The sequence below is a fragment of the Leuciscus leuciscus genome (assembly GCF_965113295.1).
Source record: "Leuciscus leuciscus genome assembly, chromosome: 16".
NCBI lineage: Eukaryota > Metazoa > Chordata > Actinopteri > Cypriniformes > Leuciscidae > Leuciscus > Leuciscus leuciscus.
The window spans coordinates 38,278,283-38,302,027 of NC_138740.1; the positions used below are offsets into that span (position 1 = coordinate 38,278,283).

Here is a 23,745-nt window from a genome sequence, read left to right on the forward strand (position 1 = left end):
ACTCTGGCGATGACATCGTTAGTGCTGGAGGAGACTCAGGGCTTATGAGGCTCACCTGAGGAATAATCGCAAGTATCCCATCCGAGGAGAGGAATGGCGAGCAAGCGAAGACACCTGAGCAGAATCTATTACCGGCTAGTTGAAGCTAGTACATGAGAAGAAACTGGCTCCACTCGGAGATTGTAGAATCTCGCGAATGTGTTAGGTGTCGCCCAGCCTGCAGCTCTGCAGATGTCTGTTAGCGAGGCGCCATGCGCTAGAGCCCAAGAGGATGCCACACTCCAGTGGAGTGGGCCGTCACACCAAGGGGGCATGGTCGACCTTGCTGCTGGTAAGCCAAAGCAATGGCGTCCACTATCCAGTGAGACAACCTTTGCTTGGAGAGAGCCTTTCCCTTCAGCTTCCCACCATGACAGACAAAGAGCTGGTCAGAGGTCCTGAAACACTGCGTTCTGTCTACGTAAGCACGGAGGGCGCGTACTGGACAGAGCAGTGCCAAGGCTGGGTCTGCCTCCTCCAAGGGCAGCGCTTGCAGGTTCCCCACCTGGTCTCGAAAGGGTGTGGTGGGAACCTTGGGCACATATCCAGGCCGGGGTCTCAGGATCACGTGAGAAATAGCCGGCCCGAACTCCAGGCACGCTTCGTCAACCGAAAATGCGTGCAGGTCCCCTACCCTCTTGATGGAGACCAATGCAACCAGGAGCGCTGTCTTCATAGACAGGAACTTAAGCTCCACTGATTGCAGAGGCTCAAAGGGAGCACTCTGCAGGGCAGTTAAAACCACTGAGAGGTCCCAAGAGGGAACGAGAGGAGGGCGAGGAGGATTCAGTCTCCTCGCTCCTCTCAGGAACCTGATGATCAGGTCGTGCTTTCCTAGAGACTTACCTTCAACTGCGTCGTGATGTGCGGCAATGGCGGCAACATACACTTTCAGGGTGGAGGGAGACAGCCTACGCTCCAACCCTTCTTGCAGGAAGGAAAGCACGACACTGATCGAGCATTTCGTGGGTTCTTGATGTTTAGAAGAACACCAGTTGACGAAGAGGTTCCACTTCAACGCATAGACATGTCTCGTGGACGATGCTCTAGCGGAAGTGATGGTAGCCACCACCGCTGGTGGTAGGGTACTCAAACCTACCTCGTCCCGTCCAGGAGCCACACGTGGAGGTTCCAAAGATCGGGATGAGGGTCCATAGGGTGCCCCGTCCCTGAGAAAGCAGGTCCTTCCTCAGAGGAATAGGCCAGGGAGGTGCTGTCGCGAGGAGTACTAGTTCTGGGAACCAGGTGCGGTTGGGCCAATATGGGGCAACCAATATCACCTGCTCCTCGTCCTCCCTGATCTTGCGCAAAGTCTGCGCAAGAAGGCTCACTGGGGGAAACGCATACTTGCGTAGACCCCACGGCCAGCTGTGCGCCAGTGCATCCGTGCCGAGCGTGCCCTCGGTCAGGGAATAAAACAGGTCGCAATGGGACGAGTCGTGGGAGGCAAACAGATCTATCTGAGCGTCCCCGAACTGATCCCAAATCAGCTGGACCGACTGGGGATGGAGTCTCCATTCTCCAGCGAGAGGCCGAAGCCGAGACAGCTCGTCGGCCGCACGGTTCAGCTCTCCCGGGATATAAATGGCTCGAAGCGACCTCAGATGCTTCTGACTCCATATGAGGAGGTGGCGGGCGAGTTGCGACATACGGCGGGAGCGTAGACCACCTTGACGGTTGATGTACGCTACTGTGGCGGTATTGTCTGATAGGACTAGTACGTGTTGACCCCTGAGCAACGCCCGGAAGCGGTGCAGGGCAAGGCGTACAGCCAGCAACTCGAGGCAATTGACATGCCAAAGGCGTTGGGGACCTGTCCAGGAGCCCGCGGCAGCATGTCCATTGCACATGGCGCCCCAGCCCGTGGTGGAGGCATCCGTTGATACAACAACATGCCTGGAAGCTCGTTCTAAGGGCACTCCGGCCTGTAGAAAACTGAGGTTCGACCACGGGGTGAAGGTCTGACGGCAGGCCGGAGTCACTGGGACTCGGAGCGTGCCGTGTTGCCATGCCCACCTCGGGACTCGATCGCGAATCCAAAGCTGAAGCGGTCTCATATGAAGCAATCCGAGCGGCGTAACTGCGGATGCCATATGCCCCAGGAGCCTCTGAAAAAGTTTCAGTGGGACCGCACTCTTGCCCTCGAATTGACGAAGGCAAGTCAGCAGTGACTGCGCGCGCGCGCTCGTAAGCTGCGCGCACATGGCGACCGAGTCGATATCCATACCGAGAAAAGAGATCCTCTGCACGGGGCAGAGTTTGCTCTTCTCCCAGTTGACCCGAAGGCCCAGACGAGCTAGGTGCCGGAGCACTAGGTCCCTGTGTTCGCAAACCTGGTCTCGAGAGTGAGCTAGGATCAGCCAGTCGTCGAGATAGTTCAGGATGCGAACCCCGTGTTCCCGAAGGGGAACAAGGGCTGCCTCGACGACCTTCGTAAAGACGCGAGGAGACAGGGCTAGCCCGAAAGGGAGAACCGCATACTGGTCTGCCTGCCCCTCGAAAGCAAACCGTAAGAACGGTCTGTGTCGAGGAAGAATGGAGACATGGAAGTAGGCGTCCTTCAGGTCGATCGCTGCAAACCAATCCTGCGGCCGCACGCATTCGAAAATGCGTTTGGCCGTGAGCATCTTGAACGGCATCCTGTGAAGAGAGCGGTTCAAAACGCGCAGGTCCAGGATTGGTCGTAACCCACCGGTTTTCTTCGGTACAATGAAGTAAGGGCTGTAGAAGCCGGACCTCATTTCGGCTGGAGGGACAATCTCGATCGCACCCTTCGCCAGTAGGGTGGCGACCTCCGCTCTCATGACAGGGGCATTGCCACCGACCATAGTGAAGCGGACTCCCCTGAAGCAGGGAGGAGACCGCGCGAACTGAATCGCGTAGCCGAGCCTGATGGTTCTCGCGACCCGGCGGGACAGTCTGGGAGGCTCTAGCCAGGCCTCCAGAAACTGCGCCAGCGAACCACAGACGTACCGTCGGAGGTGCAGCGAGGCGGAATGACCGGCCCAGGCAAGGGTGGCATAGCGGCCCTGTGCGGGGGCACGGTCATTAGCCGCGTCCTGCCAGAGGAGGCCAGGGGAGGACCAGCGTCCCACGGGGGCGTGCTCTGGCAGGGGTCTGGCGACAGAGGGGGATGAGAGGAGCGTGGCCCGTGGGCGGCGCGTGCTGTCATCCATAGCCTCTTGGGGCTCAGAGAAAGAGCATCAGTTCTTTTGAATGAGATTCTCACCCAGCCCTCCACCGGGGGAAGGAGTGGTCCTGCTACCAGCTCCTGAAAGAACTGAGCCCTAACTCCAGGCTACCTGTCTCAGGAGTGCTGCTTAGCCAGGTGTTAGCCGGCTAAGGGCAAGGACAGGCGGTGCCAGCCTCCAGCGACCTCCTCGTGCTCGGGCCGGGAAGGGTCGAGGGGAGGAGCCGCATGGAAGCGGCGTCGGCGGGAAGCAGACTAAGGAGACCACACGGACGGATGACCGTCAGTGCAGAAGCCTGAGTCCGCTTCTGGAGTAATCGAAGGCTGTTGGGCGCAGTCCTCAACCACACCGCCGACCAAGCTGCCCGTCTCAAGAGTGCTGCTTAGGCTGGCGTGGCAGTCTAAGGGGCGGAGACGGGCAGCGCCGCCCTCCTGCGACCGCCTCCTGCTCAGGGCCAGTGAAGGCCCGAGGGGAGGAGCCGCATGGAGGTGGCCTCGGTGGGAAGCAGACTAAGGAGACCGCACGGACGGATGACCGTCGGTGCAGAAGGCCTCAGTCTGCTTCTGGGGGGGGTCAAAAACTGTAGGGTACAGTCCTCAACCACACCGCCGAGGAGCCCAGCCTGGGACATGAGGGAGCTGAGAAAATGAATTCTCAGACCCCCTCACATCAACCTGGCTGAGCCCATGTCTGGACCACTCTAGTGGACACCACCTGACCCAGGATCACGCAGGTACCGATGTCGCCCGAGAGCGAGGTCAGTAGTGTGCGCGGCGGAACGACCAAGCCGGGCATGGGAGGCATAGCGTCCCAGCAAGGGGGCGTGGTCGAGTTTCCGCGTTCTGTCAGTGTTGGCCAGGGAAGGACTAGCGTTCCACTGCGGCCGGTTCTGACAGAACTCCCGAGTCAGCACTGCCTCGAAGGCGAAGGCGACACACAGCACTGCATGCCTGTGCCACGATAGTGACAGAGAACATACAGCCCATGATCGCCACGCGATCGAGTGCAGCGAAGGCGGAGGACGCCTGCGGGCCGCGAAAAGTCACGTGAACTCCCGCGGGCCGGAAGCGTCCTGATGCACATCCGGGAAGCCTACAGCGCTCGGGGGGAGGGCGGCGCCACTCCAGCCGATGCTTTCAGCTGCCCGGGAAAGCATGGCCATCAGCTCTGGATCTGACTCGACTAACGCTGACACTCCAGAGGGAGGCAACGCAGTCGAATCCTCATTTCCAGAGGAATCAAGCCCGCCTTGTGATGCTGTGAGTGACATGACACCACCTGATGGAGCCCCGAATGAAAACACTGGGTCCCTAAGAAGAACCAGGTACACACGGAAGCCCCACGGTTTGCGATGTGGAGGGGGGCGTGGCCCGAGGAATGCTCGTCGGTATTATGCCACACTGTAACCCTCAGATCACCCTGGCCACCAGCCAAAGTATCCCCTCTCGAGGAAGAGATAGATTGGGGTGTGGCAGAGGGGACTCTACCCACACGGGGATCATTGAGTCTCGATCTATAAACATCGCGATGGTCACGTTCCCGCAGAGAAAACGTGACTCACCCACGAGCGCTGCCGAGCGTGAATCAGCCCAACACGCGAAACAGCGCTCGTGACCGTTAGGCAGATGAATCACGCGCCCACATCCAGTAAATACACGGGCGAGCCGTCCTGAAAAAGACGTGCCGCGTGCAGCTCTTTTAGAGAGAGGAAAAGCTCAGCAGAGTGCTGAAGCGCCCAGGGAGAAACACACACACTGTCGGCAGATCACTGCACAGATCAGCAGCAGGCAATGCGATCTCGCTGGAATACGCCGTCACACCAACACACTGAAGAGCCGCTCGTCTCGTAGAGTGAAGATGATACAGAATAGCTTGTAGGAGTGAAGAAAACTCTTGGCTCCGAAGCGAAAACATATCTGCATGTTGCAGCGTACTTCCTTATATACCCCCAGGGTGGGGCGGAGTTACGCAATGCAAATTCCGCAGACCCATGGCATTTCATTGCCATAGGCTCGTTTTATATACTCGAAGATGACAGGCTTTCTAAGCGAAACCCCATTCGTCGTCATCCGACGTAACTCGGAGTGACAACGAAAGGGAACCGAGGTTACGTTAGTAACCGAGTACGTTTTCATTTTCTGTAGAACTTAAAATAAATTAAGAAGAATGTGGATAACCAAACATTTTCTGAACCCTATTGACTTGCAAAGTATAGTAAAAAAAAACACTATGGAAGTCAATGGGGACCAGAAACTGTTTGGTTATCCATATTCTTCAAAAAAGCTTCATTCATGTTCAAAAGAAGAAAGAATCTCATACAGGTTCAGAACAACTTGATTCTGGGTGAACACTAACTTTAAGGCCCATTCACGATAACGATAAAGATATAGCTCTAAAAATGGTTATAAATGTGTAAGAGTCCACAGCACAACTATAACCACAACGGCACAGAGAAACGACATGGTTTGGAATCACTTTTTCTTTCCAGCTGTTGAACGATGAAAACCTTGACAGCCAATCGCTTGAGCATTTAAAGTGAAAGACGACAAAACTGCAGAGCTTATAATAAACAGAACGATATTATCATGCTTTGGTGTGGACGCTAGCATAGTTAGGCTTTTACTGTGTAAGATGAATGGATTTTATATTTTTAAGTATACATCATCACAGAGAGGCGCGAAATCACTGCAGAGCCTTCACGCTCACAATTCCTCACTGGTGAATGATCTTCCTAACTATACCAGGAAAGCAAAACCCGACGGCATTTAAGAAACAGCTGAAAACTCATCTTTGTGAGCACTCATGCTGTGAGCACTTACCGGCGTCCTGCTGATGTTGACTTTATTTTTAAATCTTATATGCTTTCTATGTCTTGTATTCTATGTCTGGTGCACACGCACTGACAAGCACGAACTCGATGGGAGGGTACACGCTGGTAGTGGGGGAGGGGCATGAGGGTTGTAAACATTCAGAATTTTGGCTAAGTCGACCCAATCTGCCAGACTTGCCGACTGCAGCTTTAAAGGAGAACTCGGCAACTCTAGCGAACTCTAGTCACTTCTTCGCTGATTTTTCCTTTTGTTGTCGCATGTTTTCCCCACGAGCTCCCCCTATAGTTGTGGGGGGGTGTATATTTTACAACACGGTCGTAAAAAACTCACTTGCGGCGGCCTCCTCCCCCTCTCTACCGCTGCTCATGTGTGTTTGTTTTGATGGGAGCAAGCCAACTGTATCGCGTGGAGCTATGTCTACCGAGGTGGGTAATCTGGTAATACATCATACATGCGTGTGTGTTTATGTCGAATTGCCGTAAAGCAATTTGTGTTTCGCGCTCGTTCTCGTTCTCGCTTATCACGAGACTTCCAATTTCTATCTTGCCGGGACGGTAGTCCCCAAGTTGCAAGGTTGGTTTTCCGCCTGGGAACGCTGGGGGGAGCGGGGAAAGTCACCAATATCACCAGAACAGGTTGTTTAACCATCCAAATGAATTCTAGACAGTTTTATTAAGTTAAAAAAGTTACCAAGTTCTCCTTTAATCTTCTGTTTCACAGAGGTACATGTATTTTCCAAGCCACACACACACCATCAACATTTTCTCACAGCCACTGTTTGAGCCTGATGTCGGTCTTATTATCTGCAACTGTACTCTCAGGCATCCTGGGTTTTGTAGTCCTTAACAGGCCAATGTAGTCTTTTTTGTAATCTTGCTCCAGCCATCAGAGGCCAATGTTATTGGTGCGTTTAAGTCCTCCTGCGATGTTCGTATTTACGAGGTGGGAAGTCGTGTTTACGATGGCAGGTGCGTTCAGGTCATTTTCATGTACTTTTAATTAATTACACAAAAATACAGCAAGGTATACTCTTGGCACACTCAGAAGAAGGCAGACAAGGTAGACAAGATTAAGTGCAGAGGGAGAGCAATGCAGGGAAGGAATGCAGAAGCGATAATATCTGATCGTGGATATGGTGAAGACTTAGCTGAACATAAATGATGAATATCTTAGCAGGAACATGATGAAGAGAAGAACCAAGATGAAGATCAGCGATGACGGGAAGAACGGGTACATCAGGAAGTAGACAGGACTGACGGTATCTCAGGTGAGTAGTCTGTAGCACTTGTCATAGACGAGACCAGACACCGATAAACTGATGAGGAAAGTGTTAAATAGTGCTGGATGATGATCAGAGATGATTAGTGACAGGTGACTGTGATCTGTGTTTGGGAAGTGCATGCAGGTGAGAGCCAGGGAGGATGATGGGAAATGTAGTGAGGAGGTGGATTAACTGGAAACTGTGACAACTCTATAGCTCTAGAAAATAAAGAACAAATAAAATGTGCATCAGGTGTACTTTGTTATTTAATTTTTTATTTCTGAAGCCACTGCCAACTTTATTGTTACATATTACATTGTTATATTATAATGCCATCATATTCTGTGCAGGCATTAGCTTACTGCGCTGTAAATAGAAAAGCCTGACAACATCACCTTTAAGTATTATGGTGTTCCACCATGTTTCTCACTGACACCCCACAACTCGTAAAGATCGGGGCTTAAAGTAAATCCAGAGCTCCCCATGGTATTACGACATTGTCAACTCGTACATACGATCTATACGAGATGACTTGAACGCACCATATCTGTCCTCTAGAACACGTCCTCATGATGCCACAGCACATTAAAATAAATCGCTGGTTGTATTTCTCATTTGTAAGTCGATATGGACAAAAACATCTGCTGAATGAATTTGCTGAACATGTATATGTAATGCACGTTTTTCTAAATAAATCTGATAGTTTTACAGTAAACACAAATATATTCACTGCTTTAATGTTGGATTCTTGCATTTTTGGATGCGATTTTTCACTGAGCCACTGAAAGTATATATATATTGTATGACTATGTGTATGTATATGTATTTTTATATAATGTGGTGTTGTGATTTTGAAATGCTTTGTATTATTTATTTTTCTTTCCTTTTAATAAATTTCTTATCACAATATAAATTTTACTTTGTTACTGTTTGTAAGTATTCAGCCATTTTTGACAGTATTTTCTGAAGATTGTTCTAAAATAACAATTAATTGTACATAAATATGTTTTAAAGGAACACTCCACCGTTTTTTGAAATAGGGCTTATTCACATTCTTTCCTACATTTAGATAGGTGTGCAAATGCATTTTTGTCTCAGTGCATGCATTGTTTTAGTTTGACAGGGTCGGCGTTAGCTTAGCTTAGCACAATGAATGGAATCCTTTGTTGCCAGTTAGCATGGCCTGAGTAAAAGTGATAAAAAAAAAAAAAAAACCCACGTAATTACTTCTTGTGGCCTGCGTATTCACAACGAGTACAAGAAGCGATCCAGATTAACACTAGGCGATTTCCTAGGCAGATATTGACTTGGGACTATATTAGGGGGAAGCACAGGCGAAGCACTGCTGCTTAGGCGAAGCACTGCTAGTTCGGCGCTGAGATCTCACGCAACACATGAAATCCCACGACTTCCGTCAACATACCGGCGTGCAACGCGTCAAAAAAACAGATGAAGAAGAACATACCAGCGTGACCTGCACCGAGTGTCTTCGCTTTTGGATTCTTTATTTTGTGAAGTTACAGCAAACATGGTAATTACCTGCGTAGCAAAAGGTTGTGAGAATAAGCAAAGGACATACACGAATGTAATGTTTCACAGAATTCCTTCAAATCTGGAACTGAGAAATAAATGGCTAGCAGCTCTGGAGATATGTACTTCAACGCCTCTCAACAAAATAAATCAGTATCGTGTTTGCGAAGAACATTTTGCACCAGAGGACTACTTAGAAAAAATGGAATATGGGTCCAGAAAGACGGTAGCAGTACTACGTCTGAAAGATACGGCCGTCCCATCTATTTTCAAAGCACAGGCAGAACAAAGTGCACATGTAAGTTGTCTTTTATTTGTCTTCCTTATGTTAATCTGTCTTTATTCGGTTGTAAAATAGATGCTGCACTAGACTACGGATAGACTAGAATACTATCTAGACTAGACTACGAATCTCATGTTGAATTCAACCTGTTTAGCATGAACAAACAAACTAAAATAAAAATCGCTGTTATCGTGACCTGTAAAATGAAATGACTGAGGGCTAAGTTTTCTATATTTTTCTCTCAACGAGTTAGACTCAGGAGTTTTAGTATAACTACTAGAGAGGAGAAGGCTACTAGCATTTTGACCAAAGGATGTAGCAGAACAGTATTCATTGTTTATGTAACACACACACATACACACATACATATATATATATATATATATATATATATATATATATATATATATATATATATATATAATATTATTTTTTTTTTATTTTTTTTATTTTTTATAGATCCTATACTGTCAGTTGACAGAGTAGTACATTAGCACTGGTAGTAACTCTAGATAATGTAGGCTGGAGGCCTTATCTTCCTTCACCAAACACTGATAGTGTCCAGTCTCTAATTTCATAATGCATAATCAGTTCTATGATACTACCTTCACCTTGCTCTAATGAATGGCAAGGAATATCCAATATGACATTGCATTCATGTGATGTTGAATCATGTTCCTGTAGGTTTTGCCTTTGTAGAGTAACACTTTTCATTTATTGTGACAATCAGGTTAAACTGAGTGATGAACTGCAAGAGCTATCAGAACCTGAGGAATCCTTTGACCAATTTGTGGATTTACCACAATCAACCCCCCAGAAATCCCAAACTGCCATGTTCAAAGTTCCATTGCCTTTGCAACTGACGACTTCTGCACAGATAGCAACATGTACTAAGCCATGGATTGCCCTTGCACCCACATGGACACAACAATCGGTAGGCTGATGAACCCTTTTTCATGTTTCAGTTACATGTACTGTATGAATGCAAAAACTACTAAATAACATGAAATATATTTATTTTGCAGGACAGTGCGTCTTTGTCCTCCATGACGGCTGTGTGCGGTCCAAGAATGAGTCTAACCTTTGATGTGAGTGGCCAAGTTGCGTGATATCTTTGATTCATGATTGAAATTATGAAAAGGTTACAGTGATTTTTTTTTATTCATTATGCTGGTATTTACGTGAAACGCGTTCAAATGCAGGCATAGAGCAGTCAAATGAATGCCAGTTCACTCTAAGTAATTTTATGTGAGGTGACAAACACATTGTACTCAAACACTAGAATGCAAATGTGAGTAATAACATAATTCAATGTGGATTTTTCAACAACAGGAACCACACCATATTGTATCTGGTGAAATGGACATCAGCTCAACATCTGCCTTTGATGTCAGCATGACCTCAGAGCCGGCTACTGACCCAGCGGACATCAGTTTTGTTCCTCTATCAAGCCCCTCCACCTCCACCACAGGAAGCTCAGCAAGCCTGTCAGGACCACACCGAGGATGGAAGGAAAGGAAGTGGATGGTAAACGAGACCAAACTAATGGAACTCTTTCAAAAATGTACAATTTGCGGAGTAGCAATGTGCGACCTCAACCAGAACATAAAAACATTTGCCAGCAGAATACAAATCACATGGAAATGCAACAATGGACACACTGGGGAATGGGAGTCATGTCCCAATACTCGGGGAATGGCTGAAAATAACCTCCTTTCAGCAGCAGCCACACTTTTCACAGGTGCAACATACACAGACATTGCAGACTGGGCTGGGCTATTGAATCTTCAGCTACCACAAAAATCCGCATTTTACACCATACAGTCAAGCTACCTCATTCCTGTCATCAGCGAAGCCTACAAGAAGCAGGAAAGCATCATCAAAGCCAGACTCATCGGCCATACTCTGGATGGTGAGGGTGTGCATGTCTGTGGGGATGGGAGGAGCGACAGCCCAGGCCATTCATGCAAATACACCACATATTCATTCATGGAGGACTCTACCAACCAAATTGTTGTTTTTGATTTGATTCAGGTAAGCAAAAAAACAAAAACAGTCAATAATGGACATAAACATTTATTAAATATGGTCTAAAATGTCATCATGTGTAACCTTGTCCCCCTTAGGTGACCCAAGCCAAAAATTCTGTCGCCATGGAACCAATCGGTTTCAAAAAAGGTCTGGATAAGCTTTTAGATGAAGGGATTAATGTGAAAGTGGTGACCACAGACCGACATCCCTCCATCAGGAAGATGATGCGAGAAGACTATCCGGACATCGCACATCAGTTTGACCCATGGCATGTAGCAAAGGGTAAGCCTATTAGTCTGATTATATGCCCAACCCCTAATACTTATTCTCCTTTGTTCTCTGTGATACTCTGTGTTTGACAGGTACCATTGGAGAATAAAATATTGTATGTGTGTTGTCTGAGGTCCACTTTCATTCTAACATTTTTCTGTTATAATTCAGGAATAAAAAAGAAATTGGTTATGGCATCTAACCGTAAACATTGCAAGGACCTTGCTCCGTGGGTAAGAAGCGTGAGCAACCATATGTGGTGGAGCTGTAGCTCCTCTAAAGGAGATGAAAAGGTACAAGCTTATTGAATAGATGTAAAATGCACAGTACAACGGCTATTATCACAGACAGTTGACACAAACAACATTATAGCATGCATTTTTTCAGATTAATTTTGAAAGGAATGTAATGGAATATGTAAAAAAAAAAATCTGTTTGTGCTCTAATGTAATTATCAGGAGTTGCTTAGACGATGGACGTCCATCCTCCATCACATATGTGGTGTCCATCGATGGGAGGAAAACGGAATTGAATACAAGTGCTACCACGCTGACCTCTCATCAGATGAACAACGGAAGAAGAAATGGTTGCCTCAGGACTCACCTGCCTACAAAGCTCTCTATGAAGTTGTGTTGAACACGCGTCTACTGAAAGATCTGAAGCAAATGGCGCTGTTCAAGCACACAGGTATGTCTAAGCAATTGAGGGGCCATACCCGGAAATTTTACCAGTGCTTACATTTTACACTAGTCAACTTGAATATTTCTACTATTGTACAGATCAAGCACCCAACTTTCAGTAACTTGTATACATTTTCTAATGTCCACTGTCAATTTTGATTTGTTTTAACAGGACAACTCGAGGTTTTCCACAACGCCCTGTTGAAGTACTGCCCGAAGCGCCTGCATTTTGAGTACCATTCCATGCAGGCACGCACAATGTTGGCCATTATGGACCACAATGAAAATCATGACTCACCACGTAAACCGGAAGCAACAACAAGTGGTAAGTACCTAAAATATACCAATTATAAGTTCTCCGATGACCAATTGAAGATTGTTACTTTTCATATCTAAAATGGATTAGGTAAATTATGTTCGCACTCTGATAAACTAGAACCTGAACCACGTTTTACATTTCAGCAATAGAAATGTCTATTGATTTTAAAGTAATATCTGGCCTTGACTTATATCAGACCAAATTAATGTTTTATAATGTAACAATACTTGTTCTGATAATGGATATCCGACTGACCAAATTATTATAACTCATCCATGACCGTTTTAATTTTAGGCCTCCCAAGACACAACATTGTGTACCAAAAACAGTCAAAACAGTGGATTGCAAGACCTATTTACACAAAGACAACCCAAAATTTCAGAGATGACCTTATGGAGGATGTTCTTAAAAGAAGACTAGACCCATCGATCAAATATAAAGACTCATCATCTCGCATTCAAGTCCCGTGCCTGGCAGCAAATATTGGCCTCCATCCAAAACCCAGCAAGGAGGATGTCATAGAAGGCCACACATCAAGATTCAACTGTTAGTTTTAGACCTTCAGTGCCTTATCCAAAACATATTTGTGTATTTTTATTTTCATATGGTTATTCATAATAATAAATAACAGTGTTTCTCAGTTTTCTCTCTGTTTTCTCTTGTTACGGCTATTCAGCATGCACATTGACATAGATGTGATACTTCTATAGTAAAAGCTGTTTTATCACATGTTGGTAATACACTACCAGGGTTTATTAAATCAAGTACACAGAGATGACAGGATTTGTAAAGACTTTATTCATGAAATCAAATCTTTATTTCAATAATTCAGTTACAACATGTTTATTGCCTCCTGTGCCTCTTGAAAGCCAATATATATACCAGACTCTGATGGATATTTTTTACGAATAGCAACGACCACACATGATGGCAATGGTGTTCGATTTCCTCTGCCCAATGTCTCACCCTTCAAGGCCCACTCCAGCACAACACGATAAGCCACCAACCTATATTGCCTGTGAAAACATCAACTCTATGTGAATACAGGTATAATATGGGTCGATCTATACATGCGTCATGATTATAATAATCACTTACTCTGTGGACAGCTGTCCATTTGGTCCATTCGGCGTTGGCCGTTTTTTCCAGTTCACCTTATCACACCGAAAAAAAAAAATCGAGTACTGCAGTATGGATCAGCGCCGTGAAATCCTCTGTAGATGTGACACAACTGCGGGCACGCTCATCATGATCCGACGCGCTGAGCCTGGTCATCGATGGCAGAAATTTGTCCCACTCGCCACAGCACAGACACTCTATTTCAGTCGGCATAGGTTGGCATATTCCCCCACATTCACACCACCAGTTCGTGTTGACTCTCATCCTCGCGTCCTCAGGCTGTTGAGCGATCGCAACCTCCTCCTCCTGGCGTTCTATTTCCAAAGCACGCAGCTCGTCTTCTGTAAACTCTGGTTCAAATAGGTATGGTTCAGGCTCTTGACTGTCTGAGAAGTCACCCTCTTCGTCTTTCACAAAATCAGCCATGTTCATCGCCATTCGTATACTGTAAGCTAAATAGTCAGGCAGCAACTATTCACGCCGGTATGTTGACGGAAGTCGTGGGATTTCATGTGTTGCGTGAGATCTCAGCGCCGAACTAGCAGTGCTTCGCCTAAGCAGCAGTGCTTCGCCTGTGCTTCCCCCTAATATAGTCCCAAGTCAATATCTGCCTAGGAAATCGCCTAGTGTTAATCTGGATCGCTTCTTGTACTCGTTGTGAATACGCAGGCCACAAGAAGTAATTACGTGGGTTTTTTTTTTTTTTTTATCACTTTTACTCAGGCCATGCTAACTGGCAACAAAGGATTCCATTCATTGTGCTAAGCTAAGCTAACGCCGACCCTGTCAAACTAAAACAATGCATGCACTGAGACAAAAATGCATTTGCACACCTATCTAAATGTAGGAAAGAATGTGAATAAGCCCTATTTCAAAAAACGGTGGAGTGTTCCTTTAAATGACATTTCACTATAATAAACATGCACTTCTCCAGGAGAGAATAAAGCTTGACACTTTTTAGAAAAAAAAATCTTTTGCTTTTGAATCAATTGTAAATATAGATATAAGATTTTAGGTTTTGTACTGTATTTATTGGTATTTATAGAAGGGTATTATGTTGTGATTGAATTTGTACTGTAAAGCACTTTGGTTCAACTCCTGTTGTTTTCATGTGCTCTATAAAAAAAAAAAGGAAAAAAAAAGGCTGAGTTGAACTGCTTTAAGTTGTACTTTCTGTAAATGTGTTTTGAACATGTTTATCACTAAATCTTGAAAACCGATAGACATCTCTGTAGAGATCTGGAGAAGATCAGACATGCAAACCAAATGTTTACAACACGTCTATATGTTGAAAGCCACCACCACCATGAAATCTCTTGTTTCTTTTCCTAAATCTTCACTCACGTCTCACCCATTTTTTAAGGGGATTATAAACGTTTCTTCCTTTGTCCGCTTTTAATTAGGCCTATTATATTCGCATCCTGTACTGTGGTAAAGTAGAAAAACACTGTAGGACAGATAGCCTACATTTGTACTTGCATGTCAAATTCTTTTTAGCACAGTTTGTGTTTGTTATTAGATGGTGCATTTTACACGCGCGGGTGATTTTAGTTTCACTTTCTCTGGCAGCGCACAATCAAACAGCCTAAATGTCTCACCCTCTTCAGACTATTTACATCAAGTAGAAAACAGTTTAACAGCATATCAGAAAGAGATGGTCGCCGACATCTCTCTCAAAGCACAGAGCGGTAGGCTATATGACACGTCTTTGTGTGGAAATATAAAACTAAAGTTTTGTTTTTTTAAATAGATTTAACTTAATTATGTTATTTAAGTTACCATTATTTACTGATATTTATTTCAATGCTTTACAGGCTTTAGTGTGTTGTTTTGCTCAAATAAACACTTTTTTGCACAAATAAACACTTCTGGTTTCAAAAATGCTCCTAAAAAACATACAGGTGACGTCACGGACACTACGTCCATATTTTTTTTACAGTCCTGTCTGGAAGTGGTTCCCCTCTATTCCTCATTAAATTAGATCAGATCTGCAGTGTGTGTGTGTGTGTGTGTGTGTGTGTGTGTGTGTGTCAGTGCCTGGACTGACCCCAGTAATACAGTGAAGTGTCTCCCTCTACAGGTGATCTTCAGAATCACAGCAGATTTCTGTGAGCTTCACCTGCACAAATACAGAAGTATTTCCTACAGCTCAACTCGATCATGAGCTAGAAACACAAACACTGTGGGTTTGATTCAGGGAACACACATATACTGATTACTGAATTACTATAAATTACTGGGAATGAAACTATACACAAATGTAAATCTAATTATTTCAGAGCAACAGTTTGAGCATTTATAAGAATATTAGTAAATCAGAGAGAAGAGCAAATGAACTTTATAAAATATTACTACTAGATTATAAGGTACCAAGTGTTTTACAGAAATCAAACACTGCTGTATGAATGGAAACCAAACATAGGCACATTCAAATAAAATTTGCTTAACAAACAGGATGGTAATGCCATAGACAGACTACAGGCTTCAGTTCGTTGGTATTTCTGCTCGGTATTTTTTAAGGTAATTAAATAAAACACTTTTGGACATTGATGTTTGTTTTATAGTGTGACTGAAATGCAAATCTACAACACAAGAATCATTAACAAGAGTTAAACTCTTTACTCTAACTTTATCTCTATTTTTCAACCTATAAAGCAAAAACAGAATTGAAGTTAACAGTGTAAAATGTTTAATGGCAGAAGATCTGTGGAGCATCACGAACTGCTGGAGAATTAAACATCAGGAAAAGAGAAAAATGTCAAAGAAAGAGGACGAGATTCAAACTAATGAATGGAGAGATACATCGATCCGGAGACGAGTCAGAAACGACAGCATAAAACACTGTTATTGTCTTTCTTCTTCTCTGGTGTGTGAATGTCACATCAGTCCTGAACTGTTATTTCATCTGCTATATAAACTGTACATGAAGATGATCAGATGTGTGTGTTCTAGTTTCTCATGACACTGACGGACCTGAAGACTTTCATTCTGATGTTTCAGATGAAGACCCAGAAGAGGTGAGACACACACACTTCATATACTCATTTATATTCATAGAACTGAAGCAGACACGTAATATCATCATCAGAGAGAGTGTTTTCTCTTTAGAAAGGTTAGGTTTGTTCCTCGGTGAAGATGGCACCCATAAAACTAAACAATCACCAAAACTATAGCTTTATTTTGTGCTACATTCGTTTATTTTTTTATTTTTTTTGTGTGGCACAAATCAGCACAGACGAATGGCAGTTTTGGGGATTATTTAGTTTCATGGGTGCCATCTTCACAGATGTTCTTTATAACCAGCAGAATATTTCATCAAATTCAATGTTTCTTCATAGTGTGCATGTTTTTATGAATGTCTTTGAATGAAGCTTTGAAGAATGTTACCTTACTGTATGATACTTTTCATGCATCTGTACATCTGCACTACCACAGGAAAAAATAACTTTGTTATTAACTTGGTTCACACTTTTTATAAAAATAAATATAAATAATATTTGTTTACTGAAACGGTTTGTGTTTATTTTTGTGTTGTACTTTAATAACTTGAGGCACATATGATCACACACTCCTTCACATCTGCAGGAATCGGTTATGACTGACGTTTCTTGACTAAATCAAACATGAGCTTATTATTCTTCATATTTTTCATCTGTCTGCTTTGACAGCATTGCTGGACGATGACATCACTGTTTTCTCCTGATGATTTTGACAACAGAAATGAATCAATCAAAAACTTAGACAATGACTTTCTTCTAGATCTGTCAGAAGAAATCGTTGTCTGTCTCTCAGAAGAAACAAACTTAGTTGCATTATTTTCCTGTTATCACTGTAAAGCTGCTTTGAAACAATCTCTACTGTAAGTGCAATATATAAATAAAGGTGACTTGAGTTGAGCTCCTCGGAAGCTTAAAGTACATTTCTTGAATAAAGTTATTTAAAGATTACTTAAAGATTACTTGTAAAGATTACAAAGATTAAAGATTACTTATAACCTTCTGTATTCATACATTATATAACATGAAGTAAAGTTCCTCTTTAATAAACTACATTTAAAATAATCATTTGTACATACAGTACATGTGTGTATGCATAAAACATTAAGATAATAAACGAGAGCAGCAAAGCACAATGCAAATCTTTAAACATCCTTTGCTCTAATGTAAATTACTGACATTACCCTTTCTCATGAGGACTCTGCTGACTGTGTACTGTAAGTTTGTAGTATTGTAATGTTAGAAAATTAGAAACTCAGTTTGATAACTTCTGTCTTGTGAGACACATTTAGTGAAGATTGACGTGTGCTGTATCGTGTGCACATTCACTAACACGTGAGCCTGATGATAATGCTTCATTTGCATCTTTTCAATTCATCACTCATTTGTTTAACATTTGTTTAACATGACCTGCAGTTGCTATGGCTACTTATCCTGAAATGTACCTCAGGTTCGGGTACCAAAAGCTGAGTTTATCCGCTTACAGGTTAGTCAGATAATCTGCGTTCTGGAATACAAGAGTGTGTGAAGAATCAGACAAACACCATCAGACAAACACCAGCATGAAACTACAGATACTTCTTCTATAGTGTGTTTGTGTGCAGGACTGACTGAGGATGGAGAACAGAAACACAGCTCCAGCTATTCCTCCTGTTAGTGTATTAGCACCACCTACTGCACATCTACACACACACACACACACACACACACACTTTACCCTAAGTAGGAGAGAGCGGAGCACAACCTAACACTTTTTGACTTTCTCAGTTTGTGTAAATACACTTAGGGTTCAGAGTATTTATTTTTTCCCGCATTAATTTCACACATGTCTAGTACAATAATGTGGTTTTGTTTTATTAATAAAGTGTATACTTTTTTCTTGATTTACCCCGAAAGAATGAAAGTGAAATGTGACAACATGCCCCATAGTGGAGTTCTATGGAGTGAATTTTGTGCCATAATTAAACAAACAAATCCAGCACTTTGCAAACAAACTCGATCTGCTTTGCAAAGGAAAACTTTACTTGCAAATAAACAGAAAGCAATGTGCAAATACAAAGGTCATTTTGAGCAAAAACGCAGAGCAACAAATATGTATTGTGTTTTACAAATATAAATAAATGAGACTAATATTTCACAAATACAAACCATCCTACAAATTGCATGAAAAAATACCAAACCTAGTGCACATGTTACCGGCAAAGTGTGAAATCCCGGTATTTTTGGCAAAAATACATTACCTAATTCTATACATTACCTAGGCATTCTATAGAATGCCGGATTACACACTTTGCCGGTAACACATACAAATGCATATTTGTCTGTTACGATTGGGAGACTTGGCTTTTTGTGAAATCTCTCGGCTCGATTTTCTCTCAAATGTACAGTAGATGGCGCCAAGAAAAGGGATCAATTTACAGTTTTTCTCAGTCGCTTTGGTGCATTTCTCACATCACTATTTACATTTGCACAACAGTTAGTTCAACCTCCACAACATTTAGTCATTTGTGCACATCATAGTAGCAGTTTCTCATTCCTTCCAACAAATTGCAAATGCTTTTGGACATGCATCAATTGCTTTCATACAACTCTCTGCTGTTTTATAACATTATCATTTGCTCATGTCATGTCAGTCAAAATTAACTATACTTGTGAATGCTGAATAGTCATTCCATATAAAACTAATAGTCCTCATTTCATTGCTTGAGTCATTACATACAAAAATGTTGAACTAGTTGTCAAAATCTGTCATTTTTTAAAATCTTTTTTAATCGCCTCTCGATGAGATACTTTCCTCACTGCATTGCAAGAGCTGATATTCGCTGTGATGTAGATGAAATTATGTGGCCAGACAGAGAGGAACGTCTGGATGTGCATGAATGATTACAGTACTATGTATGTTGTATGTTCAGTTCCAATATGTACTGCAATATTGTTTCCAGTTCTGCACAGCTCTACCCAAAGGGAGTTTATGTTTGTTGTAAATAAGGGTGTATTTGTTCTTTTGCACAATGCTGTGAACAAATTAGAATTGCAAAGAGCATATGCAATAAAAATGTGAAACATACATATTCAGTGTCTTGTACTCAGTTACCTCACTGTGTAACTTTACTGTATTTTTCAGATGGCTGTGCAAATAGTATATAGTGCTGTCTTGAGCATTTTCAGGTAGTGTCACCAAGATCTGATTTTTTTTGCATTGGAAAACATTTACAGAGTAAACTGTCACAATGAAAACATGACAAAGCCATTTGACTATCTTGTTCATAAACAATGGTGTCAGGACTTTTCATCTTGATGACACTGACACTTTCATTGACATGAATACTTGCTTTTGAGGAATGAGCTCTCCATTTTGAGCAAGTGACACGCTTTTGCAGGTTATCAACTAGGTTTTGCAGTTTGTACTAATTGTTTTGAGAACTGCATTAACTGTTGTGCAAATGTAAATAGTGATGTGAGAAATGCACCAAAGCGACTGAGAAAAACTGTAACTCTAGTCTCCCGGGAGAAGCGGATTTGAAACGCGCTTGCCTTTGCCCACAGCTGAAATGAAAAGTCTTACTGTATCTATATTAACCTTTTAGAGGTTTTCTTTTGCAAAATGTTTATTACATATCTAGACAGAAATCGAGATTAGCACTAGTAGCACTCCACTCTAGGATAAGGGAATCTGGCTATAAGCTGAAAGCTCTGCCATCATATGTTGCTTTTTACATTTTTTCTACATCGGATGCGTGCGAAATGATTAAATTAGTGATTATGTCTACACTGAACGAGTCTATTTCTGTCGTTCTCCAGAAATTAATGAGAACATTTCATTTAGTTGATAGCAGTGGCGGCTGGTGCAAAAAATTTTTGGGGGGGCGCAACAAACTGAATTATTAATCCAGGACTGAATGTAGGCTAATTGTTAAATAACAATTTAACAGTGATAATAATGTAGCTATCATAAGCCTAAAGTTTAGCTAAAACTTCAGCCGGTAGGGTTGGGAAATAGCCAGGCTAAATGGCGATGTATAATCTGAGTAATTAATATTATTTTTCTATTTTAATAATAATAAATAAAAAATTATATTTAATATCCTGATCAATATTGTCCTACAAACAATGTTCATATTGAAGGTTATAAAAACAATAGTGTAACCTTGCTGTCTATATGTGCAGTCTGTCCAAAAAAGGGGTCAAATCACATTACATTCTAACATTGCAACATTATAATCTAAAAACAAAATAATGCTTTTTAAAGAAGTAGTTAAATTTACTAAACTTAAAATAAATAAATAAAAAAAACTAAAAAACAAAGCTAATATCATAAAAATACACATGTAGGTTTGAAATTCTCTAGCACATTTATGTTCACCAACAACAACAAATATTCAACAACAAATATTTTAGCGAAATATATTTATAATTTAGTGCTAATGTATATTTTAGTCAGAATAATTGCGCTCCTATTCTATTGCGCTCCGTCTGTTCGGCGCTCATGCACGCGGCGGCGCTCGTTCACGGAAGTTTAGCTTGCAGAAAGCTCGCCCACTCATGACAGCAAACTGGAAATATTGACTTTCTAACATTTACAGATGGAGAATATGTCCGTGAAATGTAAGTTATGCACTGAGGAAATTATTGGATGTCACTTCAGCTTATGGCTAAATATTATTAGAGGTATATTTGTTTCCAGCAATCGCTGCACAAGTGAAGTTTACGTATGATGACGAAAGCACGTTAGTGCGAGCCCTCCCGGAACCCATAGAGAATGCATTGCAGTGCCTGCAGTTAGAAAAAAAAAAATCTCTGAATGTAAGTCTATGGGAACACTCTGGGCGATTTTCGGCCATAGTAAAATCGCCCAAAAAGAGGCGGTACTCCACAGAACGTGACTTGGCACTGATTGGACTATATCCAGAGGCAGAACAACAGTGAGTGACTGCTAGCGTAACTCTGTGGTCGAATAAGATTGTGATTGAAAAAGTCCCTTTCACACTTTGGTGGTGCGTCGCCCGATTGCCCTAATGAAGAAACCGCCGCTGGTTGATAGGAGGGTTTCGTTTTTCTGTCCATTAAAGGAGTGGTTGATTATGATTTGACTTTTCTAACTGTAGTTAGTGTGAAATGTTGCTGTTTGAGATTAAACAACATCGGCAAAGTTACGACGCTCAAAGTTCAAAGCAAAGGGAGATATTTGCTTTTAAAGAAAAAGTTTTTTAAGGACTACAACAAACGGCTGATAGAGACTACACCACATTCCTCCCGGGTTAGTGACATCACCAACCCTAGAATTTACATAAACCCCGCCCCCGGGTTAGTGACACACACACTAGGGATGGGCACATCGATGCTCCAGTATCGATTTATCGATACTCACAAGCTACTTACTTGGTATCGATACCTCTACAAAAATATCGATATTAAAATTATATTAATGATTTCTGCATCAGTAAGTGTTTATGGTTCTTCTTTTTAATGTTTGTGTTAAATAGAAACCACCCCACCCTGACATATTTAGCTGGCTGTGAGAGAAGCGAGCGACGTGCCCTGCCCACACGTACACGTCACGTCCACAACTCGCACCCATGCTCGCATCTCACAGTTGCACACCTCCGCATGAACAGGATGGCACTATGGCTGAAAGAAAGCGAAGCGTGGTGTGGTGCTACTTTTCAACGGCAGACAAAAATACTGCAAGATGCAATAAAGTTTCACACAGCAGCAACACAAGCCACCTCTTTATACATTTGAAACCAACACACCCTGAAACGTATAAAAAGGCTGAACAAAAACACAGTGCATGAATATATCCACATAAAACAACTGACCCTCTATGCATCTAAAATTAAAACATAGTAGATTTTATAGAGCTAATCAATATGATTTAATAATTATAAAATAATTATTAATAACTGCCATTTTACTGGAATAGTGTTAAAATATTGCTATTTCTAGCTTCACGCTCATAGTTTGGATTAGAATACATCACATCCGGTCACATACGGTCTAGCCGCAGAAGTTTAGATATTGAACTATATATACTATATATGAACTATATAGAAGCTCAAATCGGATCCGGAATTTCCGCATACACACATATGATAAGTCAATTAAATTAAATGAGAAAAAAAAAACGAAATCCTCCTAATCAAATCTGTATCCTTCCAATATTTTATAAGAATATCAGACACCCTTAACTGTAACTCTGTATATTCTGAGATATAGTCTTAACTGTAATGGCATCAATTTCCATAATTTTTTCATTTCTTTCTTTTATATGCCTCACAGTGTAAGAGCACGTGTTCATCTGTTTCTGTTATTCTCACATTAAGAAGACTTATAAGACTCACATTTATAATGTGCAGGGAATGGTTAGAGTGTTGTGGTGGATTTTTAATAAATAAGATAGTAAACAAATTTTTTTAGAGCTAACCTGTGTTAAACTTCTAAGCTGACTTCAACCTGTGTTAAACTTTTAACCTAACTTCTCCTTTGGGTCTAAAATTATGACAAACTTTTACCTGACTTCCTTTTCTAGGTCTAACAAAATAAACTATATTTTACTTCTTCTTTTAGGTTTTACTAACCTTTTGATAAAGGTTGAACACATTGGCCCTCATTTATCATTCTTGCGTAGAAACGGGTGTATATGTTGGCGTAAGATTATGCTTACACTCCTTTCACCGCCTGATTTATGAAGCTGTGCGTACCTTTGAAATCCAGGTGTACGCAATACCTGACCTTGATAAATGCCGCGGCTGAAAACGATCGTCATTAGAATAACACGCCCCTATATATTCAAGTCTCCGCTTCCCCCACGCCCTCATTTTACGCCATGGACACACGGAAGACGGCAAAGAAGAGAAAAGGCTTGTTCGACTTCATACAGCTCTGCGCAGACCGATCGGCGGCTGACTTGAAGCAGTGCATGCCGGTTAGAAATTTTGTCTGACTTGATACAGCGCCGACGCCACGTGACTGTGACGTATGCCATCAAAGTACCGCGAGAGCGATTCGAGAGTAGCCGGAGAACTCAGCCAGCGCAGCTTCTCAGGAGCGACTGCACTGGGCTGCAGGAGGGCTGATGACGACACAGCTGTGCCACGATTGGCCAGATTCACCGCATGACAACGATCACGTGTGTTTCGTGTTTATTCGAACACCTTTAGTTACTCTAAAGCTCACAAATCAGTTTTTTATAACA

At 42.7% G+C, this 23,745-nt stretch overlaps 1 protein-coding gene and 2 long non-coding RNA genes across 3 annotated transcripts in view; all 3 read left to right on the top strand.

Annotated features, from left to right (window-relative positions):
- Window positions 1-23,425, top strand: part of LOC309477012 — an 80,690-nt gene extending 57,265 nt beyond the window's left edge. Inside the window, exon 6 of the long non-coding RNA XR_014198459.1 lies at window positions 23,411-23,425. This is a non-coding gene — a long non-coding RNA (uncharacterized lncRNA). The remainder of the gene's footprint in view (window positions 1-23,410) is intronic.
- On the top strand, window positions 8,359-12,986 carry LOC309477561 (uncharacterized protein; the record flags this gene model as incomplete). The annotated part of the gene is made up of 9 exons (XM_082140835.1): window positions 8,359-9,150; window positions 9,866-10,069; window positions 10,161-10,223; window positions 10,468-11,169; window positions 11,262-11,448; window positions 11,608-11,729; window positions 11,895-12,123; window positions 12,289-12,441; window positions 12,730-12,986. Exons 1-9 carry the CDS (start codon window positions 8,851-8,853, stop codon window positions 12,984-12,986), a joined length of 2,217 nt encoding a protein of 738 aa, XP_081996961.1. The 5' UTR covers window positions 8,359-8,850.
- LOC309477052 lies at window positions 14,932-16,386 on the top strand. The gene is made up of 3 exons (XR_014198504.1): window positions 14,932-15,242; window positions 15,635-15,736; window positions 16,254-16,386. It is a non-coding gene; the product is annotated as an uncharacterized lncRNA (long non-coding RNA).
- Window positions 23,426-23,745: the final 320 nt, after the last annotated feature.